Source organism: Alosa sapidissima, chromosome 2 (genome assembly GCF_018492685.1).
Source record: "Alosa sapidissima isolate fAloSap1 chromosome 2, fAloSap1.pri, whole genome shotgun sequence".
Lineage (NCBI taxonomy): Eukaryota > Metazoa > Chordata > Actinopteri > Clupeiformes > Clupeidae > Alosa > Alosa sapidissima.
The window spans coordinates 25981425-26001320 of record NC_055958.1 but is presented as its reverse complement, the minus strand read 5'-3'; the positions used below and the strand labels follow the sequence as shown (position 1 = coordinate 26001320).

General features: G+C 44.8%; 1 protein-coding gene across 1 annotated transcript in view; it reads left to right on the top strand.

The window, feature by feature from the left end:
* LOC121692603 (potassium voltage-gated channel subfamily H member 7-like) overlaps positions 1-19896 on the top strand; it is a 50410-nt gene that overhangs the window by 17027 nt on the left and 13487 nt on the right. The window contains exons 3-7 of the mRNA XM_042071331.1: positions 4790-4945; positions 9896-10327; positions 12279-12490; positions 14642-15067; positions 18448-18847. Coding sequence (XP_041927265.1) covers positions 4790-4945; positions 9896-10327; positions 12279-12490; positions 14642-15067; positions 18448-18847 — 1626 coding nt within the window. The remainder of the gene's footprint in view (positions 1-4789; positions 4946-9895; positions 10328-12278; positions 12491-14641; positions 15068-18447; positions 18848-19896) is intronic.

Here is a 19896-nt window from a genome sequence, read left to right as displayed (position 1 = left end):
CAGTCTAACAACCCAGCACCGACCAAGTCGCTGAGGTGCTCTTTTATAAAGCAGTAGGGAAAACTTAACCTGAAGTGCACTTTTCCCCCCCAAAAAATGTCCCATCTATCAACTCCACAAATACATCTTGATCAAATTAGACGACCCCTGTTTTTTTTACTCCCCAAGCAGTCAGCCAGCCACCCCTATTATAGGCTGACATAGCTAATGCGCTCCAACAGGAGCTAGTTATATATAGTCAGACAGCGAGTGCACTGCTAATGAATGCAGCTGACAGGCTGGCCGCATGAGCCGGCTCAGGGGAGGGAGGCCCTGTGAACGTTGCAAAATGTGCGTCCACAAGCCAGGGGAGTGTGTGTGTGTGTGTGTGTGTGTGTGTGTGTGTGTGTGTGTGTGTGTGTGTGTGTGTGTGTGTGTGTGTGTGTGTGTGTAGGCTGGCAGAATGCATTTGCATTGGCTGTACGGGGGATCTGTTTGATCTGCCCGCTCGCCGCACATCAGGTACCCCGCCTCGAGGGGGAAAACACACGCAAGCCTCCCTTTTCAAAGGACAGGCCACATGAAGAGATAAAGGGAGTTCTTGGCGGAAAGGGGGAGAAACACAGACAAAAAGAGTCCACTCCTGACAACAAGAGTGTGTGTGTGTGTGTGTGTGTGTGTGTGTGTGTGTGTGTGTGTGTGTGTGTGTGTGTGTGTGTGTGTGTCTGTGTCTGTCTGTCTGTGTGAGTGTGTGTGTCTCTGTGTGTGTGTGTGTGTGTGTGTGTGACTGCGTGTTTCTGTAGTTTATTTTCATTTAACAAGTCATCTCCGTATTTAGCCAGCGACTGTTTATGTAGTTGAATGTGCTGAGTGGGCTTGAGTTTGTATTCTTAATTCTCATCATTGGTGTGCTGTTGGTGTGCCATGACTTGCTAACAGCCCCAATAAGGCAAGAACACTCACTGTAAAATCCATCCTCAAAATCATTCTTGCATGGGCAGCTCATGAGCAGATACATCAGTGCTTCGTCCAGATTTTGAAAATGATTTCTGTGATCGGATAATTAAAGTTGGAGAACGCAGCTTAGAGTATTAGTGAAGTTTAAGCTTCAGGGTCAGAGTTAGGATTTCAGGTTCCTTTTATATGAATCAGTGGATTGCAGTTGTTGCAATGCTTGCCTGTGTACCTTTGCACTGCATTATGGATGCTGGAGAGGTTATCAACAAGGTCCCTGTGGCCTCTGTTTATATCTTGCCGCTTCAGATTGATTCACCCTTATGCTGTCTGAAACATACCTGGAGGACACTCTTTCCATAACAAATGTTATGTTGCAGTAAATCCCTGAAAATAACTGTGCATGTGCTCACTTAGTATAGTATAGTATAGTATAGTATAGTATAGTATAGTATAGTATAATGTAGTATAGCATAGTATAGTATATAGTATAATGAGGTATAGCATAGTGTAGCATAGTATAGTATAGTATAGTATAGTATATAGTATAATGTAGTATAGTATAGGATAGTATAGTAAAGTATAGTATAGTATAGTATAATATAGTATAGTATAGTATAGTATAGTATAGTATAGTATAATATAATGTAGTATAGTATAGTATAGTATAGTATACTGTAGTATACTGTAGTATACTAGTATAAAGGTATAGAGTAACCAGTGTGCTAGTTTAGAAAAGGCATGCATCAGATGGTCTGGTGTGCATTGCTTGCTCCAGCTTTTCAGACTAATGATCCAATCCAATTTGCACAGACAGTGATGTAAAGCTGAAGCCGTAGTGTTGTGAAGGGAAGCATCTGCTGGGAGTTGTAAATACATGTATTGACCCCTCATGTCATGGACATAGATTTTCCTGTACCATTATTGTGATTGTAGTTGATAGATACACAAGGCCCTTAGAGGAACACTGTGTGTGTGAAGCAGTGTTGCATACTGCCGTTTATAACAAGGTTAGACATGCTCATCTGGGAAAGGCCTGTGTTGAAGTTTAAAAAAAAAAAAACACGACCAATGATGAAGTCAAGGAAGTGCACCCTCTGATTAATCAGTCTAATAAATCAATCAGCAGAGAGCTTACAATTTTACCTGTGGCTCACTGTCCAGTGTTAAGAAAGGTACAGTCTGACAAGAGACTGGGGAAAAAAATAAAATGTGTGCTGACTGACTCAAATGTATTCACATTTATATAGTCAGGCCAGAAAGGATATGTTATAGGGGTGTAAAGTCTGACTCAGATTCTCAGATTTACAAAATGGCAAAAATGTTAAGCACATTAGAGCTACAAACCAGCCTCCAAATGAATTCCCTGCTAGTGTGAAATCATCACATCAATCAGCATCACATTTTTTACCTTGACTGACATTCAATTCTAATACAGTAATTTCCTGTGTATTACCCGCATTGTATATATGACACAGGACAGTGTTTTATGCAAGTTAAAAAAACAAAAAAACATATTAATCTATACTACAGTCTAGCACAAAAAATGTAGACAACAAAATATGTTAGACCACTTGCTGTTATTGTTTGGATCAGATAGCAAGTATTTCATTTAAAAGCGCATTTCAATTAGCTGCATTAACAACACAGTAGCATAAAGCTTACCTTTGTGAGTGTTCAAGGATTACATTTTATTCTAAGATAAACCATTTAATGTCTATCATGTAATTCTTTCTATAAAATGTAAAATCCTGTCTCATTACTGACATGCTTTCAGGGTCGGGTTCAGGTAAAGAAAATGCATTCATCAAAAGGGATCAAATTTGCTTTACTAGTCACATGGAACAGCAGTTTAAGGGTTCATCTGAGGCAGCTGACTTTACAACAGTATTTAGTAATGTTCATTATAAGGTTGGCACAGCCACATATAGAATGAATACATCATTTTCTCTTTATGTGCCCTTTAGATTTATGGAAACTGTATTTCTCTCAGCTTTTCAAATAAAATGTCCATAGAACGATGAATAATTGCCACATAGCTCAAAATATAATTCCCCTATGTACCTCACTTATTTTAAGGCCTATCAGTCCTTGACATTTCCGGGGTGGATTATGAGGCAAAATCCACAATACGACCTTCCAAAAAATAGCTGTCCTTACTAACTTGAGTTATTTCCGCACTAATGCCTATTTGAAATGTTACAGTTAGACTGCTAATACATTTTAATGTGAAAACATAGAAGACCACAGAGAAGCAGACCTTAAAACTGCCTCCTTTTCATAATTTGTCTCAAGAAAACTACATAAGACAAGAAACTCTTGGCATACTACAGTATGTATTCTTGGTGTATTATTTCTCTACAGTAGATATACATGGCTTGCTAAAAGGTGTGTAAACCAATTATTAAGCTGAACAATTGAATGTGTGATATTGATATAGCAATCTCTAGGTATGTCATGGTCTATTCCTTCTAACAAGTACTGTATCTACCTTCCCATGGGCATACAGAGATTGTGTGATTAACCCTTCCTTTAACCCTATAGATCTGCCTTTGTTTTAAAAGCTATATGGTTAAAATAAAAAAGCCAGCACTCATAGACACTGATGGTGATGTCAGCTATATATCACCACAACAATGTAGCAGGTTTAAAACTGACCATCTTAATGCAAATGACCTCAGCTAAACCATACGTCTTCCTGCACCATAAAACACAATACACTGCTTATTAACTTATTACCCTCATTACAGTACAATTATGTAAAGCACTCAAGTGTCGCCTTCCCTTTCATCTAAAAATAAATCCCTTTCATGCCTACTGCGGACTGGCTTAATGTATGTTTGCTATACTGTAGCTGGCCCGTGGCTTCAGCGGACAGATAAAGAAAAGTGAACCTTTTGTGGTCCAGACACCCAAATATTCCCAACTAATCCTTTGAGCACCAGCTATCACTTCATCATGTGCACAAGACAAGAGGGTTTTTTGCTAATGGATTCAGCCAACCACTAAAGGGGCTTTGGGAGGCAGCTCATCGGATCACCAATGAGGGATGGATTGGTCTGAGAGGGAGATAGGGACATGGGGAGAGGAGAGGGGAGTATAGAGAGGAGAGGGAGGGCAGTGCTGGCATCCCCGAGGCTCACGAGCAGAGGGGCAGTGGCTGAAATCATTGTGTTCTTACCCTCGTCCTGTCTGCCCGGTGCATGTCCAGCTAAGCCCCGGGGCCCCCACGTGTCTGGGCAGGCCACATGCGGAGGCTGCACCGCGTTGGGCGCTCACAAGGGGAGGAGGAGGAGGAGGAGGGGGGGGTGGGGGTCTGGAGGATGAGGGACGGAGAAAACAGACACAGGGGAGGTGGAGCTGGCGCTGAGAGGGTCCAGGTCTGCTGTATTACTCTCATCACCTATCCACACACCACCCTCTCATTCAAACTGACTGAGCCCCCGCCCCCACCACCAACCCACACACACATCCCCACACACACATGAGCCCTGCTGTCTACTTGAATGGGCTTTTCAACGCTAAATGCCTCCTGGAGTGGCGCTGAGGGTCTGCTGACCACTGCGGGCCTGACACTGTAAATGCTACCGTGTTGTTTTGGGCTTCTTGTTCTGCCTCTCCCATTACACGGACACTGTGTTCCGACTCGCCACTCACTTGTGCACAGAGCGGCCCCATGCTGCCCACATTCCACAGACAAGATGGGCTTCTATTTGTGCAAAAGCAGTTTAAGCATATGAGAGAGATAATCCAAGGATGAAAAGAATAAGCTGCAGCCGGAAAAAAATGTGACATTTTATTTATTTATTTATTCATCTATCTATCTCTCTCTCTCTCATCCCTCTTTTTCCACTAGGTTCCGATTTTCTGTGCAACACACACATTATCCCGGTGAAGAACGAGGATGGCGTGGTGATGATGTTCATCATCAACTTCGACTACGTGCTCTTCGATGGCAGCAGTGACTCGCTGGAGCACTACCCTGTCACACCGCCAGCAAAGGCTGAGAACCGTGAGTTTCCATGCCCACCATCTTGTTGGCAGGACACTACGCAGGTCAAAGGTCAAAGCTATAATGGCAATAATGATAGTACTGAACTGTAAACGCATGACAAGCTCTGAAATAAATACATTTTCTTAATTGCTTAGGTTTTAGGGTATGTCTGAGATTAATGTGTTGTAGCCTTTAGGGTAGATCCATATGATTAGGATGGCACATTCTCTGTTTGAAATCAATTTCAACATTGCCCTTTTTCTCAGTATCATTCTAGATATACAAGCATCGCTGACCAGCTCATAAGCACATTGTCGTGTTCAAATGTACGTTGTAAAAACTGTAAGATGTAAGGGTAGCCGCAGTGATGTAAACAGGAAACATATAGCATTAATGAGATGAGCGGTCATGCCGGCTCTGACACCTTGAGCTGTAATTATGACATAATTAATGCTGCTTATTCTCCAGGCGGCATAGATTAAGCCATTTAGCTTATTAGACTGTCAAACCATAGGCTGCGGAAGAGGACAGCTTATCCTCCAACTACTGTAAAAGTCCTTCCCCAAGCGGCCTCTTCATGGATGAAAACATCTTGGTGCAAAAAAAAAATAAAAAAAATAAAAAAAATCAGGGATTCAAAAGGAGGTCCTCAAAGTTTGGCTCTGGCTAGCCTCTAAAATGGATGACATGCTGGCAGAGGAGAGCGGGGTCATCAGCAGAGCAGGCTAATTGGACGGCAGGCCCTTGGTGGCTATCAGCAGTCCTGAGAAAGCTTGGCCTCCTCCAGCTCCCCCTCTACTTAGTGGCTGGCCAATCTCATAATTGTCTGCCATGCTAATAAAAGATTATCCACGTTCATCTGCATATGCAGTGTGTGCAATTACGGCCGGAGATCCAGATTAATTGACAAGCTGTTGTATGCTCAGGTTGTCTGGGCATACCTCAAGGCACATTTCTGTACTTGACCCTGGGTTTATTTCGGAAATTATCTAGCGCTCCGCATATAACGCACGTTTTCCGCCACCTTGGCGCCCCAAAACTGGTAGCACTAGGGTGAAGCACCTGAACAGGTAGTCAGCATCCGACTGCAGAGGCCAGGGCGAGCGCGAGCGATCGGCCTCGAGGGGGGGGTCAGTCCGTTAGTTAATGAGAGGCTTGGCTGCCGCTCCTGCTCCACTTTCCCGCTGCTTCGTCATTTCTGGAATTCCACTCTCAGTGCTCTTTGTTCTCGTGTGCCGAGGGATATTTTTAGCTGTGGGTTTACTGAGCAGTGCCGTGTGAACTGAAGGGGGGTGGGGGTGGGGGAGTGGATGACTTGGAGGCAATGAGCTTGTGGGGGCTCTATGTGTGTGTATGTGTGGAGGGGGGGGGGGTGTCTTCTCCTGGGCCACTGCTGTTCTGTCGGGGGATGTAAATGTCAACAGGGCACCTTTGCGTGTTTTGGAGCGGAGGTGCTAAGCCCAGAGTGAGCAGCGAGGGAGGAGTCTGCCGCCTCTCTGTTCAGCAGGAATCCATCCACTGTTAGCAGGGTGATGGAGTGAATAAATGTGTGTGTAAGTGTGCGTTGCTTGTGTGTGTGTGTGTGTGTGTGTGTGTGTGTGTGTGTGTGTGTGTGTGTGTACCCTGACAAAGATCCTTATTGACCAATGAGAACAGCTATTTTTTTCCTCTCTTGGGGTTGGGTATTCATATTTTATGGTACCATGGCAACACGTCGTTGAACAATGGAGTATAACTGTTTGACTCCGAAATCTGTGCTGAGAGCATCGCTCAGTTTGAGGAGGGTACAGGAAGAGCCATTTATCCACATATTTATAGTGCTGCCAGAAAACCTACACTATCCACTTACATTCTTTGGGGCAGCTCTTTACCTGAATATTAATATGACATTATATTAATATTATAAAACCTCTAGAGCATAGAAGGCAGATATTCCCCTTATTTGCTTATCCTTTTAAGCACAGTCTCCCACTTTGATCTAATATCTGTGTACGAAATTATAGTTGCTTTGAGAGGGGAAATTGAATGTGCTCAGTCCAGTGACCCATGCACAATTTAATGGCATTGCAAATTAGCCCAACAGGCTCTCTCCATAGCATTGATCTTGACATAAAGCTCCTTCTCTGTTGTCCTCGGCTGTAAAATATTCTCGTCAACACAACAATCCTAGCCGAGCAATGATCCATGCCAGTTAGATCTGAACTTCACTAAAGCAATGAGCAACACACAACAACAGGCCTGTTCGCCACGGGCTCTTAAGTAGGGCTCGCTTACGAAACGCTCCCTTTCGCACTCTCACTCTCTCTGTTTTTTTGGGTCTCCATAAAGAAGAGTTGCACCTCTTCAAAGACAAGCCGGCACCACATTTGAGTTTCAATAGCTCTGCGTTGCATTACAGTAGACACATAAATAGCTGAACAAAGAGTATTAATTTCTCTCTCCGGAGTGCCAGATATGATTGAGTGTATGAACAGGCGGGTTGGAGATGGAGCCGTGTGAGGCAGCGGTAGTGATCCCCAACTCCCCACCCCCCCACCCCCAGGGCTGCGTTATTAACTTGTATTCTCCCCCTCTGCCATGCAGCGCTAGGCCCTCATCCCACAGCCTTAAAGCACCTTATATTAGTTTTCTAATTAGTGACTTTCTGCTGTTACTAAAGTCAGCCCACTCCCCTGGGGTCTGGGGGAGATTTGCTGACTGCTCTAATGAGCACGCCGTATGAAACCCTCGCCACTCTGCCTCCCTGCCGCTTCCCTTTCCAAATTCCTTTGTCCCAACGCCGAGAAATGCCCAGGCCGGATCTGCTGCCTCAGCGGTGCGAGCGTGCCCCCCGCTCGTCCGCGAGTTGTGTCAGGGCACGGTGGCACCATTGTGCGCCCAGGTTGTTGTGACACGAGCGCGCATGTGACAGCTGGGAGGCAGCTGGCATCGGTCGTCGGTGGCGACGTGTAAAGGTGGCGCTGAGAAACGGCCCCCGCCTCAGGTTTCCCTCCGCGGTCGGGCTTCGCTTTCAGCCCCGGCTTTTGTTTTGTGTTTTTTGGCCCCAGCCGGGTTCAGAGGCACCCTCCCGTGGAGCGCAGCGCTCTCATGTGTCTCCTCTGTGCACGCTACTGTACCAACATGATACTGTACCTGATACTAAGCTCAGCCTGGTAGCCGGAGATGCCCCTATGTGTGTGTGCGTGTGTTTGTTTGTTTGTTTGTGTGTGTTTTTTCCACCCCTTGTTGTCATGTTTCACAAACTGCTGAGTTCTTCAAAAATTCAAAGCCGTCCCATTAAGATGCTCCTGAGGGTTGGCTTTGTCACCTGCACTGTCAATAGATTAAAAAAAAAATCTATACCAACTAAATTATTAATGCAATAATCTTCAAAGCGGGCCAAATACAAGGGAATATTGGACACCGTGGGAATTTGAATGTGTGTGCGTGTGTGTGTTTGTTCAGGCCTTGATTAGCAATAACCGTGCTGAAAAACAGTATCTAATTAAGTACTTATTTCAAGAATGTATAGCTCTGACTAGTGGCCAATTAAGAACCAAAAGACACCTCCTGATACATTTGTTTTCATCTAATAAACATAGTGGAGTTTCTCATTTTCATTTAAAGTCCCTTTGATACTGAGCGTGCACCTGGAAAACTGTTTAGCATTATTCAAAGGCAGTGGAATAGCCTTTTAAACCCTGCTTAGCTCATGACTTCTCTTGGTCTGCCTCAGCTGGGGACTGTTTTAGACCAGCTGCTCACCTGCACTGTTCTCGGCTTCATGCTACGGGCCAGTGACATTCAAACGAGCGATGTCTCAACATTTTGGTTGTTGTTTGTTCCCCACCAGATGCAATTTCTTTTTTTTTTCCCTACTTTGATTCTGCATATTCATCAGCCAGATGAGAGCAGTGTTTGTGGTGGGGAAAAGACGTGACCATCGCCATCCCATTTGTAGAGAAAAGCATTTTGCTGTAATGGGTCCTGGGGTAATAACCAGCAAGGGCACTCAGAGTTGAGTGGGTCACAGTGGAGCATTTGCCCCAAATTATTAAATTGTAGAAAAAATATAATCATTTCACAGACAAATTGCCTTCACGTTTTACCAAAACAAAGAACATAGAGAACATTTCACCACTGGTAGCATTTTTTAGGAAAGTTTTAAGTAGGACTTTTATGTCTGCAAGCCACATTGCTAGTAGCCAATAAGCTACTAATGGTAGCTGCAATGCCATTGTACTTACAAGCTTTTGATGCTTTTGAAGAAACAAAATATGTTTTTTATTTTCTTAATACGTGCCTGCATATTCCTAGATAACAGTTGACAGAAAATACATTTAAGTTCCCATTCAGGTCCATTCACTGTTGCCCTCTCTTGCCACCCTGTGCTTTATAGTGACACGAGGTGGGTAAAGTGCACTGCCCATAGGTGCCGACATGAGTGGGCTTTCTGGCACTTTCTGTCACTTGCCCACGCACACCAGCACTAAAATGTTCAACTGACAAGCATTGGATAATGTTGGTACCTATGTGCGGGGAGCCCTAACCTGCATCAGCCCAATTAAACTAATAGTACAGGCTAATACATAGATTCAACCCTTGACATGGGTTGTCAACCTGTAGGTGACTCAAGCCAGCGTATAACCCCTTACATGTATGGTTAATCTGCTGGCTGCTGATCTGCTATCCCGGGGCAGTCTAGTGTAAAAGAAGCTTAAGGCCTAATGACTATTGCCTTCCTATTGATCTGTTGCTTGGAGATGTCTTACCCTGACACATGTCCCACAAACGGTCTTGCTCCTCTTTCCTCTGTCATCATAATGCAGTCTATGCAATCAGTTAATGGTGGCACTGTTGCATTAAAATATCAAATTGAATTAAATTGAAATGCTTGATTTCTTCTGGTAGGTCATTAGAAACATCAGTACTGCAATCTGTTCTGCAAACAAAAGAAGCCCTCTCTTATCATTGTTATCCCTCCATCAGGCAAGGGGAGATTTTTCCGTTTCCGCCTGCCAGCCCTCAGCCTTCTGGGCACCAGCAAGCAGTCCCTCCCCCAGGAGGATCCGGACACGGTCATGATCGACTCGCCCAAAGACAGCGAGGACTCAGTGGCCATGAGGGACTTCCGCTCGCCCACCAAGGACAGCTGCAGCCCCACCAAGGCTAACGATACACTGGCGCTCATCGGCTCTAGCCTCCCGTCCTCGCCCGTCAGCGTGGCCAGCCCGGTCAACCACTCGTCCCCCAAGCAGGACGCGTGGGACAGGCGCAGCTCCACATTGCTCCAGTCCACCACCTGCTTGGCCCAGGTTCCGTCCCGTGACAGCCTGTATAGTCGGAGGCGAGCTTCCTCGGTTCACGATCTCGAGAGCTTCAGCGCCAACACCAAGCGGGTGTTCAGGCACACAAGTGAAGGTACTCACCTAATCTGCTGTTCTAAATGTCATTGCAAGGTCATAGATAAGATGATGCTATATAATATCCATCTGTTGTTAGGCGAATGAAGAAAAAAAATGAAGTGTCCAGTATAATAGTCAATAACGGTAGAAATTGTAAGTCTTGTTCAAACATTTCATTGCATTTGTTTTATCTGGAAGCAGGCTATGGATGTACTTATTATGTTTCCATCTAAATTATATTGAAAGTGGTTAGAGTAGCTCCTACTTTCTGTCACAAATGCTGAACTCACAACGGTCCAAAAATCGTAAGACAGTAAATCAATAGTACTCCATTGTACTCGGTAAGGACATGAGACAGAGCCTGCTTTCCCTCAAGAAAGACCTGTCACACTCTGTCTTCCCCCCCCCTTTGTCCGACTAAGTTCAGATAAAATGCCTCAGGTAGAATGCCTCCAGACACAGCCCTAATCTTCCATCCTCCTCAACAGCACTTATGTTGATTTGAGATGAAAGTGAGTCTTCCTTTTTGTCATCACATAGCCCACTCCACACAGATCACTGATTGGCAGCCTGAGAACAGATCTAACAAGCCCTTCTCTAGTGAGCTTTTTTTTTTTCTTCTCCGTAATATAATCCTTGAGTCCTGATTTCTGGTTCAAGGATGAGATTGGAGGAAATTATTCTGATTTGATGTTGAAAGTGGATAGTATGACACATGAATGACCCATTTATGTGGGCTAATAGGTTTTTAAAGAAAGGTCTTTAAATGCAAATATTAAATGTCAACAGTATATCCATAACATACATCCTCTTTAACCTTTTTTTGCATTTTCATGCCTATTCTCCTGCTTATCAGTCCATTGACTGGAAGACCTGGAAGCATAGGTCTTTTCACAATCACATGCACACGTGCGCGCACACACACACACACACACACACACACACACACACACACACACACACGGTGAAGTCATCCTGACGCGCTTGCTACATGTATTATCTGGGGATGTCAAGCCAGCGCAGATGCCTGTCATGTCATGTGCCGATCACTTTCTCCTCCTACTCGCCGTGGTGCTCCTCGGTCCCGCTTTAATGTGCTGTCTGTTGCTGGGGCCTCATGGCCGTCGTTAGTGTGGAATAGCAGCGCTCGGCTCGCGTCCACATCCACGTCCGCCTCGGTCCGGTGACTGCTCGGCGGAGACGTGGCCACCTCTCCGTGCCCCTGCATGAATCAAATGTGGTTTGCTGTTAATTGGACGGGAAATCAATGAGACCCCGAACACAAACATCCCCACCACCCCACCGCCACCACCATCCACTTGCTCCTCATAAGTCAATCTCATCAATGCCATCGCTCAGGCAGGGACTGTCTCTGTCTGTCTGACTGTCTTCCATCTCTGTATATGTTTTTATTGTTGTTTACATTGTTACCACAGAGTTAGTGTGCTGTGTTAACATACCAAAACAGCAACAGAGCCTGCCAGTGAATATTCTGCAAGAACTCACTGAAATGTGAAATATAAACATTTCCTGCTGCATTCCATAACCCTGGCTACATACTGTACTATAATAATAATGATCTTATTATTATGTATTTTCCACTGCAAATAAATATAATGAGTTACAGTCACAAATACAGGAGCTGACTTGAAAACATGCACTATTATAATCATGTGTATATCTCTTTGCAGATTTGTGTCTTTGTGTGTGTATATGCACATCTGTACATGGGTATATTTGCATGTGTCTAAGTGTATTCATAGTATGTGCTATGTGTGTCTCTGTATGTTTTTATTGTCAGTGTGTGTATATGGGGTTTCTGTGTGGGAGGGTGTATGTGGGTTTTCTGTGTGTGGGTGGGTGTATGTGTGTTTTGTTTGTGTGTATGTGTGAGTGTGTGTGCTGTACTGTATGGGACACCACTGCTGGTCTCTGAGGGTCAGTGGGTTGTGTGTGCTGTGTTCCAGGTCCATTCAACCATCTCAAATCCAGCCTGTTGGGTTCCACCTCCGACTCCAACATCAACAAGTACAGCACCATCAACAAGATTCCGCTCATTGCCCTCAACTTCACAGATGCCAATGACAGGAAGCCCCCATCTCCACCGTCCTCAGAGAAAACCATCATTGCCCCAAAAGTCAAAGATCGAACACACAACGTGACAGAGAAAGTAACACAGGTAAGGGCTGTGTGTACTTTGAGAAATGTGTGAATATAGTCTGTGCCTGATGAGTCATTTGTTTTCTGCATCCATACTTTATGGTAAAGATTTTATTGATGCAATCGATGGCTTCATCTAGACATTACTTTTGGTCAGGAAGAGCTGTCTCCATCAGCTTAACTACAGGAAGCAAGGTTTGCTTGGTGGAATATTTATGGAAATGTATGTAAAACAGATTATATTTAACCAAAAGCCAACAGCAGAATGGTGTTTACAAAGGTCACAGAATCCTAAATCTTCTTCCTCTCGTTGACATACAGTAGTGACAAATGTAAACCCTGTTTAAGCCCTGGAATAGATTTGTCTGCGATGAGAGAAAACATTCTTGTTAAAGCTTTTTAAAAAGTGTCACATTGATTTGTTTGCATCTATTTGTTGTATATGTACAATAAAAAAAAACACTGTGTGCTGTTCTGCCCCTGCCCTGGCAGTACCTTTGAAACTCTCACTCAAGGTTGCACTGAATGTGGTCTGGCTCCAAGGGTAAATACACAACTGTGCTCTCCCTAATGTCAGAATCAGTCTCGGCTTGCACTTCAGGGCAGCAGGCCAAGTCTCCTTAATGGCACTCACATCCCCCTTTTTTGTGGTAGCTGAAAAGGGAACGAGAAACCGTTTTTTGTGTGTGTGTGTGTGTGTTTGTCTGTGTGTGTGTGTGTCCGTGATGGTCTCTGCTCAATGGATGGAAGCCTTCACCACAAAGTGCAGAGATGGCTATTGTTGTAGCTCCATTTTGTGCGACGGCTCGTGCTTTTGGCCTGTCACATTTGAGGGATTTTCAAATTATCTGCGCTGCCCGTGCGGATGGATGAAAACGCGATCTCCGATTCATCAGCGGCACTGCAAAGGAATGTGCTGATGTGACACTAAACAAGTCCTCCGCTGCCTCTCCCAATTTCTAATGAACTATTTATCAGAGAAAAGTGCACTCATTTGCTGACTGTCACAGCTCATTATACAGACGGCGGCACCCACTGTTGTGAGGCTTGAGTTACAGCATTCAGCACCTGGATTAGGCCTTAATTAATGACAAAGTCACAACCTTCTGCTTGCAGACTCGGACACGGGCCGATCAGATTTTCCATTTGGGTTTCTCATCTAGCATCTTAAGGTACTTAGCAAACGCGGCTGCGTCATTCAGCAGGAATGGGAACAACACGTAACCAGTAGCATATTGGAGTGTTTGGAAATCAAATACAAAAGGGGGGAGGTGGGTGCTCGTCACCAACCCAGCCTCTGAAAGCACACAGTTTAATGAGTCATTTGTCAGAGCACTGGATGCTGTATTTGTCTTATGCTGTGATAATAACCCTAACAGCAGGGGCCACGTTGGACGTGAGTACTTAGTGCGGTGCTTGGCCTCTTCCGTGTAAGATGAAAGCCGAGACCCGCAGTGCTCTTTGAGAGAAAGCTTAGCAGCACCACTTCTCAGATTTGCAGAATCATATCTGCAGTCATGCCCTTGGGCGGAATGCCTTACCTGGATTGCTCTAGCAATAACCAGGCAGAGAGATGAATGACACTGTGGTTGCCTTGGATAGAGGAGCAAAGGCGGATAAATATTTCTGCCTCTGATAGTAGTTGTGTCAGTGTCAATGATGCCTTCAAGGAAATAAAAATGCTTGTGTTTATAGTGGTGCCACAGAGAACACTAGACTCACAAAGGAATAACTGAAACCGCTTTATAGAAAAGTACAGAGACATATCAGCCTGGAAGTAATTAAAAAATGACAAGTCAGTTCTGATAAGAAGCAGCCTTAGTCTCTGAAGCTGTGCTATAGTTGTATTTGACATTAGAAATGAGAAAGGAAGCATTTCGAAAATAAAGACAAAGCAGAGACATATTAGACTGTGTGCAATGTTATTACTGGCAATGTTATTACTTCACACTGAAAAATGCTCATCTTTATTAGTTTTTCATGTGAAATTGGTAAAATTGGTGATCCTGAAGATAAGAACAGTCTCAATAAAGCTTGTTAACCACACCTAGAAAACAAAGATTTTACTTATAGGACTTTTTTATAATATATTTTATAATATAAAAACAGAAACTGATCTTTTATGCCTACTTCTTCATGGCACTAACTCTCCCATTGTCTGTGCTTGTAGGTCTTGTCTTTAGGTGCTGACGTGCTGCCCGAGTACAAACTCCAGACGTCTCGCATTGACAAGTTCACCATCCTGCACTACAGCCCGTTCAAAGCGGTGTGGGATTGGCTGATCCTGCTGCTCGTCATCTACACGGCCATCTTCACACCCTACTCAGCCGCCTTCCTGCTCAATGACCGCGAGGAGCAGAAGCGGCGCGAGTGCGGCTACTCGTGCAGCCCGCTCAACGTGGTGGACCTGATGGTGGACATCATGTTCATCATCGACATCCTCATCAACTTCCGCACCACCTACGTCAACCTAAACGAGGAGGTGGTCAGCCACCCGGCCAAGATAGCCATCCACTACTTCAAGGGCTGGTTCCTCATCGACATGGTGGCAGCCATCCCCTTCGACCTGCTCATATTCGGGTCGGGATCCGATGAGGTAAGCGTCCGAGCTGCCCTTCCTGTCTGCAACGGGCTCTTTTTTCCTCCCCATCTCTAAATGGGGTCCTGGGAGTTCAGTTCCTATTCACTTGTAGCCTCTTAAAACCTGAATGTTTCATGTCTCAGATCTGAGGGGATTATTGTATTAGATGCAATGCTGGATTTCTTTTTTTTTTTTCTGAATGGTGGCCGTTTCTAAAATCCATTTATGTGGATTAATGGCTTACCAAATGGCAATCAATGGTGCATTTAAATGAGGAGGGGAGCGAGAGAAGAAAAGAGAGAGAGAGAGAGAGAGAGAGAGAGAGAGAGAGAGAGAGAGAGAGATTGTTTACACAGCTTACATGCTTCTGTTAGTGGGCTACTGGCCAGGAAGGCTTGTTTATTCCTGTGAGAATATCCCATCAATGGGTCATCCTGGCATTTAGGCACATGCTGTTCCACGTGACCGGATAGAGTAATGGGGGACTCCAGATGTGCATAGTCAGTTGAAGCTTTGGCCAGGGATGGTGATGTAATGGTTTGTCTTGGATACAAAGCAAGGCTTCAGTAAATAAAGAGCACTGACACCATAGCGGGCTCTTCAGTTGAATGAAATTTGGAATTTCTCACCAGGGATGTTCTGTATCTTTAGATATTTGGCACTGAGAATATCTTTGTTTTGTTGGAAAAAAAAAAGAATTTTACCAATTTAGATATTGCATTTTCATTGCCGTTTTCTTTTTTTTTTTCTCAAGAATCTCATGTAGATATCAGTCATATGAAGAGCTGTCTCCCTGAGAAGACAGCCCTCTGTCATTTGCCCAGAGGGATTGCACTACTGTACCTGAAACACTAATTAGACAGTCATGAACATCTTTCTTATGTTGTTCTCTAAAGGCTAACACTTGCCTGCAGTGCCAGGGCCATCCGTTAGACAACTACTCCGGAGATGTGTCATTTGTGTGTGTGTGTGTGTAGGGGGGGGGGACGGTCTGACAAACAGCTCTGTCAGAGACCAGCCTCGGCGGCGAGCAGTTTAAAGGGTAATTGGTGGCCATTTGGATCGCCCTGCTTTTCTTGAGCAAGACGCTGCAAAGGAGCCGGGTGCTATTTATCCCAGGCCTATTTATTCCAAAAACTCGGCTCTTTCAAAGCGCAGCTGGTGTGCGAGACCACAGTGATCCGGGTACTTTATATCGCAGCCCAAAGCCTCAAGGTGGAAGGCGCCACCCTGCCCACCCCCACCCCGCCGAGCCTTTCTCTCATGGTTTTCTGTCAGCCGGCTCTAAGACGGTGGAAACAGAGCTCCTCCCTTGCCATTGTATGGCACAGCTTTAATTTAATAACACTAGGCAAGCTGTCTACTTAGGCTCCAAATGGGGAACAACATTGATTTCACGTTTCACAGGGCTAGCCATTTATGAATGACATCGCAGCACAGTTTTCGAGGGACTTTTTTCGACTGACCTCAGCTGAATGGACAGAGCACAATCTCGACTTGGTTGAGTTATTCGTTCGTTACAGGGTTTTCTCCTCCTGCGGTTGACCAGATGGACTATGGCCCTGCTGTGGCCAGTCATCTGTATTTTTAGAGGGGCAGCAAATGAGCAGCGGACAGATGGTGGATTCAGGAGGCCGTTCCCGTGTTTCATTTACAGGAGTCACATGTGGGGCTTTAGCCCACCTCCGCACTGCACTGAGAGCAGTGCTACTGTACCTCAGCAGCTTATGGAAACCTTTTAATGAAAATGCCTTCTCTCTCTGTGTGTGTGTGTGTGTGTGTGTGTGTGTGTTTGTGTGTGTATGTGTGTGTGTGTGTGTGTGTGTGTGTGTGTGTGTGTGTGTTGCATGCTTTATAGAATTGCTTCAATCTCTCTTTTTATTCCAAAGAACATGCCTGCTTTTATCCGCCTATTGCTTTTAAAGAACAACTTAAAGTGATGACTTTTTCAAGCAAAGGCAGTCCATGAATCCCGAATTTCCATCTCAGTTTCAATTATTGATGTGGGACATCTTCATCCCAAGCATCGCATCATCTAAATGAAGCTCTCTGTGGCAGTCGAGGACATGGGTTATGTTATTGTTTGTGACATTTTCAATGGACCGCAATATATGTTTACTGTGTCACTGCGACCAGAGGTAGATTAATATGACAGCGGCCTATAAAGACCGCGTTGGACACTAAAAGCAAGGGAGTAATTCAGAAAAACATTGTGGGCGCATCTTGTTGACCTCAATCCACATGAGCAGAGATCCCTTTTTATGCATGGCGCGAGATGATGGCTTGCCCAGTACGTACAGTAGCGTGCATATGATAATGAATGAGAGTTTACCTATCTCCACCAACCTTGTTGAATGAATATGAACAGACAGTATCTCACAAAGTTGTGTACGGTACTAACATATCTTTGGTGTATGCTTATGTTTGTAAGCATTAAATCTGATGTTGATGTACTTCTCAAGGCCAAATTAGTATACCCCAAATATACCACATATAGTACACCACCATCTCCTTTACTTTTCATATAGCTATATTAACTGAGCTACTAGCCATCGTTCAATAAGACTTAAGTTGTGTAAAGCACATGTATAAATCACTTCAGAGTTCCCTGTTAAATCCAAATCATTCACAGTCATTCTTTGCAATACTACAGTACCGTGAGCCATCCTTGCTACCCTCTCTCTCTCTCTCTCTCTCTCTCTCCCTCTCTCTCTCTCTCTCTCTCTCTCACTCTCTCTCTCTCTCTCTCTCTCTCTCTCTCTCTCTCTCTCTCTCTTGCACACCACAACATCGCTCCCCTCAGGCATATCGCTGTCAGCTGTGTCCAGGAAGACATTCTCCCAAAAATATCCCCGTGCTTTCTCTCTAACCTCAATTTCCGATGTTGTGTTTTAATTGTTAACTAAAGCAGCGAACTCCCGATAGAGGACGGGGTGTAAGTGCTGCCGTCTGCGATGCCGATGAGATAGAACAAACAGCATATTCCCCAGCCTCGGCCGTGTTTCCCCAGTGGATCTTGGCAGATGAGAGGTGTCCTCCGCCTGACTGTGTGTTAATTTGGCCCTGGAAGAGCGTGCCAGCATCGCATGCCAAAATGAGGACATTTGAATATGAAAAGCAGACAAAAAAACGTATGAATACATATGACGCATCCTGGCTGGCACATCTTATTTAAGTCCCATATCGACTTTATCTCCTCCGTTTGTAAACTAGAGGTAATTAAGGGCTACTTTTAGAGGGGAAAAAAACATTGAATCAATACAGTGTTAAGTAAGTGTTGAGTTTAAAGACCTTTGAATTAGGGAACCCATTTTCTTCCCTTAAGAGACCAGTCTAGTTTTCGAGACGAAACGTCCTTCACCTAATCCTGTGTCTGTTATGCCCCTCGTTTGCAGACCACCACGCTGATCGGCCTGCTGAAAACGGCGCGGCTGCTGCGGCTGGTGCGCGTGGCCCGCAAGCTGGACCGCTACTCGGAGTACGGTGCAGCCGTGCTCATGCTGCTCATGTGCATCTTCGCGCTCATCGCCCACTGGCTGGCCTGCATCTGGTACGCCATCGGCAACGTGGAGAAGCCCTACCTGGAGCACAAGATCGGCTGGCTGGACAACCTGGGCGTGTCCATCGGCAAGCGCTACAACTACAGCGACCCGAGCTCGGGCCCGTCGATCAAGGACAAGTATGTGACGGCGCTCTATTTCACCTTCAGCAGCCTGACCAGCGTGGGATTCGGCAACGTCTCGCCCAACACCAACTCCGAGAAGATCTTCTCCATCTGCGTCATGCTCATTGGCTGTGAGTGGGACACGACAAAACTCAAATGCAGATCTGTGTGTGTGTGTGTGTGTGTGTGTGTGTCTATGTGTGTGTGTGTGTGCTGTTATGTATGTCTCTGTTGGTTCATAAAGACAGTTTGTAGATCCGCATACAAAAACACTGTACCTGTTGAATATTGTATAGTGTCCTCATACATTGCCATGTAGCATATGTACATACAGGTGTGTGTGGGTGTGTACTGCGCATATCCCTTAATGCTGGAACTGATGTGCTTATACCAAGCTCAACAGGATTACTGGTCTGTGAGAAAATGACCACCAGCACACACTCCTATTCATACATGCATACATACAGTATGTATTCTGCCTAAGGATGCCATGGATTAAAATTAGGTGGCACGGTTATCAGTGAAAGAATTAACCTTAGTTTCATGGTTAATTTCTACAATTCAGGGATCGCCAGTTCCTCTGCAATTCTCACTATGTAACCTTATCATAGTCATATACACAATAGTGTCACTTTTTTGTGATTTGTTAAATTAGCAGAAAGGGCACCTGATATGCTACAACAGTGTCCAGGAACACAGGAGGGAGTAGATACCATAGAGTAGATTTTAAAGAGTAGGAAACATGTAACAGAAGAGAACTGAGATTAGCCTATAACGTTATAACCGGTTATTTATAAACTCCAAACTGGTTATTTTAAACATCCCTAATGCTGCCACATTCACAGCATGCAGGCTCTATGTGTTTGTGTTTGTTTCTGAATAACCAGGAGGGTTGTAGTGCTCATTCCTGTCACCCAGACAGAAATAAGGTGACTCACCTGCTCTTTTCCTTCTCTCCTCTCTCTGTCTCCCTCTCATTCTTTCTCTCTCTCCCTCTCACTCTCTTTCTTTCTTTCTCTCTCCCTCTCTCTCTCTTTCTCTCCCTTTCCCCCTCTTTCTTTCTCTCTCTCCCCCCCTCTCGCTTTCTCTCTCTCCCTCTCTCTCTCTCTCTTTCTTTCTCTCTCTCTCCCTCTCTCTCTCTCTGTCTGTCTTTCTCTCACCATTCCTACATGCCTCCTCC